The following is an 11,650-nucleotide window of genomic DNA, read 5'->3' on the forward strand; positions in this document are numbered from 1 at the left end:
TAGGTATTTGCGTTGCAATTAAATACCAATCCTTTGCTTGAGCGCTGAAGGAAAACATCGTGAGGAAACTTGCATGCCTGAAAGTTGTCCATAATTTTCTCAAACGGGTGTGTACTTTTGTAGTCGGCTAATCCGCTCTTGGCCAGCGTGGCGGACTATGGCTTTAAACCCTTGAATGAAAAAAATGGGAAAAAATAGGTACTTATAAGTTTTTTTTTAAACCAGCCAAGTGCGACTTTTTGCGTATTTTTTCGACGTTTTGCACGATAATTCAAAAACTAACATACATAAAAATAAATATAAATCTCTTTTAGAATGCACAGGTAAAGCCCTTTCCCCACATGATATAGTTATCTTACTTCGAAAATTGAAAACACTAACTATTAGTTCATATGAGACCACAATTTAATTTTTTTGTGTGATGTAGGAAACCCTTTAAATTCACGGAATTTCAGATTTTTCACCTTATGTCTGCTATAAGACCTACCTACCTACCTGCCAAATTCCATGAATCTAAGTCAACGGGAAGTACCCAGTAGGTTTCTTGACAAACAGTCACACAGACAACAAAGTGGTCCTCCGTTCCGTTTTTCCTTTTGAGGTACGGAACCCTAAAAACGGGCAAAGTTGGCTAGTTTGACGGTAGCTAAGCCGTAGCTAGTGGCGTGTTATCTGCAGTTTCCACACAGTTGGCCGCGAGACGCATGGCGCGGGAAGCGAGCCTCGGATGCCCCAATCGAATTGTATGTTATTATTTTGTAACGAAAAGCAAATATGTACCTACTTGCAAATATTGTTGGACATTTTACACACTAGATAGGTACCTATTTATCTAGAACTCTAAGATTAAGTAAGAAGGTACCTACCTACTATAACGCGTTCAAACTAACAAAGGGAAATCATTTCCGCCATGTTGTGACATCTTAGCTAGAAGTACATTAGAATATTTAAACATGGATTTTGTCCTACAAAATCCATTTAATCCAAAATTTAATTCAAAAATATATTTCTAGCTAGGTAGTCACTACCACGACCACGATATAAAGCGGATACGATTTCCCTTTCCTGTTAAATACCTACCTACCTAATCTATCTAACTATAGGTACTAATACTAATAAATACAATTAAAGTGTCTGTCTGTAATTTCGAAATAACTGCCTCATATTAAGCTCATATGGTTATTTGAATTGCACAATACCTGAATCACATACGTTTTTTAAATTTTTTGTCTGTCTGTCTGTCTGTTTGACCGTGCTAATAAATCAATAGCCTACCGGCACGGTGCTCCTTTGGCAAGAGAGTCCGTGACATCTGTGCTGATGGCACAGTGGTCTTCCCAATCTGAGACCTAGAGCTACAAGAACACTTTCGTTAGGTACCTAAGTGTGCCGAGATTTTTTGATGGCAAGGCATGAAACCAATACCCAGATCCCTTTTCACATACCTACCTACTGCATGATCTGAGATCTCTGTCATTCGTAAGATTTTGCGTCTCTTTTTGGGAAATTATCTCAAACTAACAAACTACCAAAAAAAAAAATTAACTATTTTGTAGATATTCAAAATTGAACTGTACAACAGCTCTCACCGAACAATCTCCTTCGTGCCTTCTGGCACACCTAAAAGCCAATAATTGGGAATTTAATTGAATTGAAGTTATCTACACAACAAACCCATATCAAACTAGTTAGTTATATTATTTTCCCATGATTTTCCCCTTTTCCAACGAAGGAAATGTTCGACTACGTTCATTCTGTAGTTCAATACCATAGACACGTCATTTAGAATTAGCGAAATCTTTATTATTACCGTATGGCAATGACACTGACAGCGACAAGTGACAACTTCTAAGTTAAATGTCAATGTAATCACAAAAAATATTGATGCGGATGCAGTACATTGCGTGTTGCAGTGTTATTTTATTTTAAAAATATTATAAGATAGAATATCCCCATGGCGTCCACTTCTAAGGATATTCCAACCAGTGCCAAGCCAGAAAATCTTCCTGGCGATCTTGAGCCCGGCGCCTGTACCGAAAGCATCCTCAATCCTACTGATTCCTTTGAAGAATTTGCCACAGAAATGAGCTCCAGTCTTGAAGAAACAGAGACTTTAACTGCAAGATCCAGTACAATTAGTGAAATTCAAAGTGAAATAGGTGAAAGTTCAAAGGAAACACTGAGAGAAACGAAATCTAGTGACAATTTGCAAAGTAAAGATGTGAGCTCTTTTTTATTTATTTTTTGCGTTCAAATGTCCACTTGGTTTAGATAATTAGGTTTAAAATGAGTCACAAGTCAACATGTTCGTAAATTTGAATAAATTGAGATTTTTACAGCTGTTGGCTTAGTTTGAAATGGGTGTTGTGGTGGGTGGATAGTACCTAACCTAATAGAAGTCTTAAATTATTAATTAGCTAGTTACTTAATGTAGTGTTTTTATTTATAACCTCTTCTATATCTATCACAGATACAATGATGGTATCTTAACAAAAGTTTCTTTCAAGTATGTTGAATAATGATAGTGTAGTATAAGTGCTGCCGAAATGAACACACAAACAAATTGTCTCTAAATAGAATCAATCGAAGGCACATCACTCAACTTAATAATTAGTATATCTTTAAATATATAAAAGCTAAAGCTGACTGACTGATCTATCAACGCGCAGCTCAAACGACTGGATGTATCGAACTGAAAAGCATGCAGATAGATATTATGATATAAACATCCCCTAAGAAACGATTTTTGAAAATTCAACCCCTAAGGGGCTAAAAAAGGGGTTTGAAATTTGTGTAGTCCACACGAACGAAGTCACAAGCATAAGCTAGTTATAAATAAATCAAGTGTTCTTATTCCTATTTCCAGGAGTCTATGTCAGCATCAGCAAGCAGCACCAACATAGCAGAAGAGAATGGTGAGGACACTGATGGTGAAAGGGAAGACTACCTACATTCACCAGAACTGGTGAATAAAGAGAAACATGTGTTCATACTGAGCACTGCAGGAAAACCTATTTATTCCAGGTACAAATTATAGTATTATTTATGATTTTAATTTTATTATAGTTTTTACATAATTAGAATTACAATCCTTAATAATGCATACAAGCGTGTCACTGAAAGGGATAGTTTTTTATTTATTCAGATACAAGTTAGCCCTTGACTGCAATCTCACCTGGTGGTGTGTGATGATGCAGTCTAAGATGGAAGCAGGCTAATCTGGAAGCGGTGTGGCAGTTTTTAGGGTTCAGTACCTCAAAAGGAAAAACGGAACCCTTATAGGATCACTTTGCTGTCTGTCTGTCAAGAAACCTACAGGGTACTTCCCGTTGACCTAGAGTCATGAAATTTGGCAGGTAGGTAGAATATCTTATAGCTGACATTTGGGGGAAAATCTGAAAACCGTGAAGTTAGGGTTAGATCACACAAAAAAAAAATTGTGGTCATGAACTAATAATTAGTATTTTCAACTTTCGAAGTGAGATAACTATATCAAGTGGGGTATCATATGAAAGGTCTTCACCTGTACATTCTAAAACAGATTTTTATTTATTTTTATGCATGATAGTTTTTGAATTATCGTGCAAAATGTCGAAAAAATAAGACTGAAGTATGGAACCCTCATTGCGCGAGCCTGACTCGCACTTGGCCGATTTTTTACTAAACCCACACCCCTTTGATTTCTACATGGCATCATACCGGAATGTTAAATCGCTTGGCGGCACAGCTTTGCCGGTAGGGTGGTAACTAGCCACGGCTGAAGCCTCCCGTGGTAGCTAGCCACAGCCGAAGCCTCCCACCAGACCATTGTGGCGTGAAGTAGTAACAAACATCCAAACTTTCATAGGATTAGCCTTAGATCCTATACGCACGCGGCACGGTCGACTAGTCGCCCAGCGACTCAGCCGACGGTGACAATTAGAATCCTAGGCATATTTTGATAATAAGCCTATGCATAATAAGCAATTGTTTCCACATACAGATATGGTAATGAAGACAAACTCGCAGGTTTGTGCGGCGTCATACAGGCTCTGGTCAGTGTGGTGGAGGAACAGAACCAGGATATCTTGAGATCCATCAGTACTAAGGATTGCAAGGCCATCTTCCTTGTCAAGGGGCCTTTGATACTGGTTGCTGTGTCCAAGTCAAATGAGAGTGAAACACAATTGGTCCTGCAGTTAACGTTAGTCACAATTTTCTAAAAAAATATTGTTTGTAGATCTTATTTACTGTAACTACTCTACTAATAACTGTTGCACAGTGGGTGAATAGCTACACACTAATTTCTCTTGTTTGTTATTATAATTATTTGACATTCATAAGAAAAAGACTTAAGGCGGAAACATATTATTATTGGAAGCGGCTGACTGCCGCGATTTATAGGTATCTAGAAAATAAAATGTACACTGAACGGACGTAACTTTGAGCGCACGGACGTCCGATAGTTATCTCGCAAGTTGCGTACCAAACAACTGTACACACCTCTATCAGTTGTGGCTGTCAGCCACGGCTTACAGAATAAATACAGAAGTGTTCCATATTTGCTTCCACCTTAAGTGCTGTGTAACTATACAACATTTATCAATAAGGGGGGGGGTCAGTTTTTTTCTACTTTTTGATTTTAAATTTTTATATTTTACAATAAAACAATTTTATAATTTTATATTTTACTTGTAAAATAGCTCTTACTTCACTGCTATTAAAACTATAAAGTTGACTTACCACCCTTGGACAGTAAAAATTTGCAAAAAACACTAGTGTGGAAATATAATAGCTGCAACACGAAACAGCTGTTCGGAGCCACCATTTTTATCGAGAAATTTTATACTGACAATAATTAATTAGTACGATAGAATATTGAAAACACTTTTTCTTACTATCTACATTCTCCAGGTAATTGGCAATAAAAATGTTACCACATTATTTTAGGAGCCGCCATCTTTATCGAAAATTTTGATACTATACTACATTCTTTTTCTGTAAAACACTTTTATTTTCCAGGTACGCCTTCAACCAAATAGTCTCAGTCTTAACATTAACACAGCTGAACAGGATATTCGAACAACGTCGAAACTATGACCTAAGACGGCTGCTCTCCGGAGCAGAACGTCTTATCGACCATTTACTTATATTCATGGAAAAAGATCCTGCTTTCTTACTAGGAGCCGTCCGATGTCTACCTTTACCGGAAAAAGCGAGAGAAAACATAACCAATGCTATAACTTCCACTTGTAATAAAATAAGGGATCTGGTATTTGCTATATTGATAGCTGGAAATCAATTGATAACTTTAGTTCGAATGAAAAAATATACATTGCATCCATCTGATATACACTTGCTGTTCAATTTGGTGAGGAGTTCGGAGTCTTTTAAGACTGCGGAGAGTTGGACGCCTATATGCTTACCTAAATTCGATGCCACGTGAGTATTTGTTTTATACTATCTGTACTAATACAAAAATGCGAACGTGTTTTGTCCATTCTGCTCAACCGATTTTGCCAAATTTTGGTATAGAGATAGCTAGCACCCCGAAGACAGACATAGGCTACTGTTATTCTAGAAAATCAACGAGTTCTCACAGGATTTTTAAAAAACCTTAACCCGCCTGAATGAAGTTGCGGGCATCATCTAAAATTAAAAATTTATAACACCTAACGCCGTGCTACACAGTTTATTACTGAGCGATTTGAACACGACGTATTTATAAAGACGGCCGTTGTATTTTACGGAGTTTTTTCAAAGTTCTGATTACGAAAATGAAGTCCATTTTCAAATCCAATATGGCCAACATGTTTTTATGCATATGTGTATTTTTGAGGTTCATGGGGTGTTCCCATTACGATAATGGTGAATTCGAGATGCCTTAATTTAATTTCTTTCTTTTGTACACTGACCCAATTTGTTCTTAATTTTTCAGAGGGTTTCTTCATGGCCATGTTTCATACATTTCTGAGGACTGCCAAGCCTGCCTTTTACTACTAACAGTTCAAAGAGACGCCTTCTTCCCTCTATCGCAAGCTAAACATACTATTGCGGAGAAACTAAGACGTTCCAACTGTCTAGTCGCTATAAACGACGCATTAAACAGAAATAAGGAACTACCCACAACAAATCCGTTAAAACACATTGGCATACCAGAAATAAGGCATTTTATGTACAAATGTAAATCTACTGCGCAGCTTTTTTCATCAGATCCGATCAGTTTGGATAGGTTACAAGATTACAGGTTACGGCACACGGAAGGTAAGAGATGTTTTACTGTTTATTTAACCATCCTATTCATTATACCTATAGTGCGCGACAGATCGAGATGGCAATATGGATGGGGTAGGGACGCCTTGCCTCATACCCCGAATGCCATCTTGACCTGTTGTGTACTATAGTAATACAAACAGTAATAATTTGCTGTAACTGTTAAATCTAAAAATCTGCTAGATATTTAAAGGGTTATAGGAAAATTCTGTGAAAAAAGATTTTTAAATATTTAAAAAAACCTTTTTTTTATCAAACCTGCTGCTTACAAATTGAGTGTAAAATAGCAACAACATAAAAGTGACCCAAAATATACTATGGAATGCAACTTCTATGGCATTTTATCCAGTCCTATTAATATCTAATTTAATTGAATAACACTTGGAAATTATTACAATAAAACTTAAAGCTAGCCTTATCTAATTACTATAAAAATTGTGCCTGGAAGAGATCACTTTAGTGATAAGGTCGCCCTTTGTTTTTTAAGTGTATCCTGTATTCTTACTCTCTGTAAATCTATTAACAATAAAGTTATTTTAAATTAAAATTGTGCCCGCGTGGAATAGTGCCAAGAATACTGGCTGCATTTCCTCACCAGAATTCTAATAATTCATTAATGTCTTAACTATTTTAGGTGGAGATATTACAGAGAAGAAAATAGAGAAATTATCAGATATAGACTATGTAAGGAATTACAGAAAATTCTGCAATCAAATACATTGTAGTTCGACACCAGCGAAATTAATATTTAGGTCGAATTCACATAATACTGTTTTAGCATGGGTAAGCATTTTTTTGTTTTCTTTTGTTTCTTATCAGGTTTGGGGTAGCTTATTAAATAATTGCATTTTTCTAACCTAGTGCGGTAATATAATGGCGACCTTTCAAGATGCTGAAATTAAAAAATGTACTTGACTGTGTACTTGAATGTCTTCAACAAAGGTGTACATACATTTCAGAAAAGAGTTAGTCTATTGCTATTTTCTCTGAAACGCCTTTGAGTGAGAAGTAGTGAAGACTATAATAATATGTAAAGGATAAAAAGCTTGACTCGCTCCAGCAATGCACGGGGCTGCAAATATTGCAAATTGAACACTTGAAAAGAGCACCAGTGGTAAATTTAACTATTTGACGATTCAAAAGCACTTGTAAAAGTTTACTTGAATAATATTACTTGAATAATAATATATTCTATTCTAATAAATTTATCTTATTTTAACAGGTAACAAATGGCTTCGAGCTTTATGTAACTTTCGATCCACTGATGGAAAAGGACCACGCGATACGAGCGGTCGACCGTCTGTTACATTGGATAAAGAAGGAAGAAGAAAGAATATTTATTATGCACGCTCCGACCTTCTAGCCTAAGTTGACCCTAGGTGGTATTATAAAGAACACTATATCTCGCAGTGCTGAGAACAATAATTGAGTGAGATAGGAAAATTCGTAATATAATGTATAGATTTATTAACAAAGGTAAACGGGCAATTTAATATGGAATGGAAACAATATCCGCGGCGGCGGACACAAGCGAAATTAACAGTATGTATTCAAATACTTCTCTGATCTACACTGACAGGTCTCTTTTAGCGTTTAGACTATCGTGAATGGTTTCCAGTATACATGTATGACCAAAAGGCTTTACTCATGTATTTCGTCGACGTTAGCCCGACTAGTTTCGAACCCATCCGGTCCGGACATAGGTTTTCGAATAGGGACATGGGAATCACGAAATAATTCAAATAATTTTGTACCATGAAAGAACCTATTGATTTATACTCTTTTCAATGTTTCATAACTTTTTTCCCCCATCGATTTATATATACAGTATATGAATCAAATATTTATATATACAGAAAGGTTACAATAATATTATCTTTGATTTAAAACTTTTTTCAGGTCAATTATGCTCGATTACCTTTGCTCGTAATGTGGCTCTTATGGCACTATTGTAAAAACTGTAAAGTAGAATATTACTAAACGTGCGATACATTATTACCGCACAGTTTGCCCACAAAGATGTTAAGTACAGTTTTAGTGCCTGGTTTAATAAGGCTTAGTTTCGAGTGACTTTTACTTACAAATGTGTTGAACAACGTAGTATTCACGTATGCAATGGTGTAACTAATTAAAATTTCACGCGCTGTTAAAACCCTTGCCTACGGCTTGGGTTAAAAATTTGTGTCTCGACTTTAAAAGCCATAGTTGTAATCTAATGACTATTTCAGAAGTGCTAAATTAATTTAATGAAATAAATCATGAGCTTGTATATTATATTAATATATTGAAATAAAATAATCAATAAATGACTATAATAAAGACATCACGAAAATGTAGTATATTTAAATGAAAAAAGAATTAGTTATTGAATTATTAAATGAAATATTTAGATAGAGAAAAAATTACCAGTCGTCCAGTCTTGCTCGTAATTATATTGAACCATTATACCAACAAATAATAATTAACTAGTAATGAACTTTTTGAAAAAATAATATACCTACTTATTAAGTACATAATTCACTCTATTCAAGACCTCATGTAGTTTTGTTGTTAAATATTTTACTTCAAAAGTCAAAATATCGATGTCAAACACCAGCCCGCGCACAGCGCCGCACCCCGCGTTCTCGTCCTGCATTAGTGTGAGTGCTACATCCGTACGCGGTACACGAGCGCGTTGAACAATGCCTGCGCGAGCACGCACTCGCATCATATTCAGAGAAGACTGTTTCATTGCCGGTAACTATAAGCATCTAATAGCGGAATCACACTCGTTCATTTATTTACACTTGAAATGAATTTCAGGCTAACAACGAGGTGTAAATGAACTACATATTTGGAATTAGGGCACGTTCATCATTCTTCCTATAGACACCTAGAGAATTTTATGCTACCTAGGTATATCTAACTTATCAGAAGTATTTGTGTAGTTAAATGTGTACATACCTAAATGTAATTCTGCCTAAATTATTTGCCAATTTATGTTGTGTAAACTACTGTTATATTTTAGTGAGTTTTTAATTAATACCTAAATTATTATTTTGTAAATAAAGAGAGAATATGAACGAACTATTTTGAAATGTATGTATGTACATATGTTATCGGAAATCTTGTATGAATTATTATTGGTGTAAAAAAAATACTTTAAATATTATTTTATAATAATTATACATGATATTATCATCAGAAAAATTAACTTGTTTTATTTTAGTGGGTAGTCCAACAAATAAACCGGCCAAGTGCAAGTCAGACTTGCACACAGAGGGTCCCGTATTAATCGTATTTTTTCGAAATTATGCACGATAAATCAAAAGCTATAATGCATACTAATAATAAATAATTATCTGTTTCAGTAGGTACAGGTAAAGCCCTATCATAATATTATGATACAGCACTTGGTATAGTTATCTCACTTGGAAAATTGAAAATACTAATAATTATTTGTTCATGAACACATTTTAAATTTTTTTTGTAATGTAACCACAAATTCGCGGTTTTCGAATTTATTCATTTACTTGTGCTATAAGACCTACCAAATTTCATGATTCTAGGGCAACGGAAAGTATCCTATAGGTTTTCTTGATTGACCGACAACTAAGTGATCCTATAAGGGTTCCTTTTTCCTTTAGAGGTTTCCCTAAAAACCAACTTGTTCTATAACTATTGCATCACGATCAACCCATCGCCTGCCCACTACTGAGCACGGGTCCATATTTTTTTGTGAAATTTTTTCAAAATATTGGTATCTATTTTCTACTGGTAAATATTTTCTGGCACTTCCGACATCCCTGCCATTAGTAAAGATAAACCAAGCTATTTAGCGTTTCAGTATGATGCAGCACACATTAGGGGTAGTGAGTTTAATAATAAAAACTGAATTCTCAGATTCTGGTCAAACTACTTCCTTCTTTCACCAAAAAATGCATAATTAATGTCATTCAATAGTGGGTGAGTGAGCCATCGAAATATTTATTTCCATCAATGTTTGGCAAAAGATTAATTTATTTTTTTTAAGAGTACAAAATTTAAAAGCAAAACATTCCTTAAAAATATTTTATTCGTAATTATCTAATATCTCCCTCTATCCCTTCGTCTATCCACCTCATGTCGCTCTCTTCTTTCCTTTTCCCTCTCTCTCTCACGTTCACGTATACGCTCTCTGTCCCTTTCCCTCTCGCGTTCCCTCTCCCTTTCTCTTTCTCTTCGCCTTTCACGTTCTCTGCTTCTGGATCGTTCTCTTTTGCGATCTTTGTCTCGCCGATCACGATCATGTGACCTAGAATATAAAATTATAGATAAGTGAGAAAATAATAATTTAGAAGCAGTTCACCACATGCAAATACCATTAATGTTAAATTCAACTACCAAAAAAAAATTTGGGCTTCTCATCAATCAGGCGTTTACTTATATGGCAATAATTTATAACATTATTATGGAGGTAAGAATAAATTTTAACACTAACATTCTGTAGTACAACTGGCTCTTATTATGGTGCACACTGCTAAGAAAGTAGGTAGAGGCTGTCTAGGTTGGTCCATGACTAAGGATAAGCACTAGATTAGTCACTACAAATCTTCTACTGTGCAGTTTTACTCCTTAGTGCTAGGCTACAATAATATTAATGCAATTATTATAAAAATAAAGTTGTACCTATCTCGCTTCCTATCTCTATCTCGTCTATCTTTATCTCTTTTATTTTCTTTGGCTTCACCATCTGCGTTATCCTCATCCGAAGGCATATCTTCATCTAAATCGTCATCCAGTGCCGATACTTTCGGTTCCAATTCATTATTTTCTTCAAGAATATGCCTTTTCTGTATTCGCGGCAAAATTACGTCACAGAGACGTTCTTCTCGAAGAAGCTCGTCTATAAACTCGTCCATGTGCACTATTTCAAACTGCCCTTCGCGATTTTGTCGGCGCAACTTTCTGTTATCATTGTAAAGGGGTTCCAAATATTTGTAACAATCCAAAGACGAACCTGTGAGTCTCATATAGAAAGCTCCCAATGCACGAACATATTTGAACTCCTCATTCTTAATAAATTCAACCACAATATCTTTTTCAGGTTGTATTTGTAACATTTTGAGCACTAAACACAAAAACGGTGTAGTATAAATGAATCCTCCGTGCACTCCGCCAATGTAGCGTAACTCCATGGCTTTGTCCACTAATAATTCGGCAGTTAAAGCAAAACATTCTTCTTTCCAATATTTGGAATCGTAAATGCGAGATCTGATTATTTTCTCCACCAAATATTGAGGATTTGTACCACGAATAGATTTAGCATCTTTTACGGTTCGATTCGCCATTTTGACAAGATTGACAAATGACAATAATGACACAAACCATCATTGACAAAACTATTTGAATTTGTTATGGCGGCTCCACACAGTCAGCC

The 11,650-nt window shown here is 35.5% G+C and overlaps 2 protein-coding genes across 2 annotated transcripts; one reads left to right on the forward strand and one right to left on the reverse strand.

Annotated features, from left to right (window-relative positions):
* Positions 1-1,864: 1,864 nt before the first annotated feature.
* Positions 1,865-9,450, forward strand: Mon1 (vacuolar fusion protein MON1 homolog). The gene is made up of 7 exons (XM_034970494.2): positions 1,865-2,221; positions 2,867-3,024; positions 3,983-4,183; positions 5,002-5,421; positions 5,918-6,243; positions 6,887-7,035; positions 7,475-9,450. The coding sequence occupies exons 1-7, from the start codon at positions 1,955-1,957 to the stop codon at positions 7,613-7,615; spliced, it is 1,662 nt and encodes a 553-aa protein (XP_034826385.1). The 5' UTR covers positions 1,865-1,954; the 3' UTR covers positions 7,616-9,450.
* Positions 9,451-10,286: 836 nt separating this feature from the next.
* Prp38 (pre-mRNA processing factor 38) lies at positions 10,287-11,571 on the reverse strand. The gene is made up of 2 exons (XM_034970497.2): positions 10,900-11,571; positions 10,287-10,525 (listed from the first exon to the last, which is right to left on the reverse strand). The coding sequence occupies exons 1-2, from the start codon at positions 11,559-11,561 to the stop codon at positions 10,318-10,320; spliced, it is 870 nt and encodes a 289-aa protein (XP_034826388.1). The 5' UTR covers positions 11,562-11,571; the 3' UTR covers positions 10,287-10,317.
* Positions 11,572-11,650: the final 79 nt, after the last annotated feature.

Source organism: Maniola hyperantus, chromosome 7 (assembly GCF_902806685.2).
Source record: "Maniola hyperantus chromosome 7, iAphHyp1.2, whole genome shotgun sequence".
NCBI lineage: Eukaryota > Metazoa > Arthropoda > Insecta > Lepidoptera > Nymphalidae > Maniola > Maniola hyperantus.

What these genes read in the sequence shown, in the direction of transcription:
- Mon1 (XM_034970494.2), top strand. Translation starts at nt 1,955, where the DNA reads ATGGCGTCCACTTCTAAGGATATTCCAACCAGTGCCAAGCCAGAAAAT. An exon ending in CAATTGGTCCTGCAGTTAAC is followed by an intron (nt 4,184 to 5,001) that starts GTTAGTCACAAT and finishes TTTATTTTCCAG; the next exon opens with GTACGCCTTCAACCAAATAG. An exon ending in CAGGTTACGGCACACGGAAG is followed by an intron (nt 6,244 to 6,886) that starts GTAAGAGATGTT and finishes TAACTATTTTAG; the next exon opens with GTGGAGATATTACAGAGAAG.
- Prp38 (XM_034970497.2), bottom strand. Translation starts at nt 11,561, where the DNA reads ATGGCGAATCGAACCGTAAAAGATGCTAAATCTATTCGTGGTACAAAT. An exon ending in AGAGATAGGAAGCGAGATAG is followed by an intron (nt 10,526 to 10,899) that starts GTACAACTTTAT and finishes TTTATATTCTAG; the next exon opens with GTCACATGATCGTGATCGGC.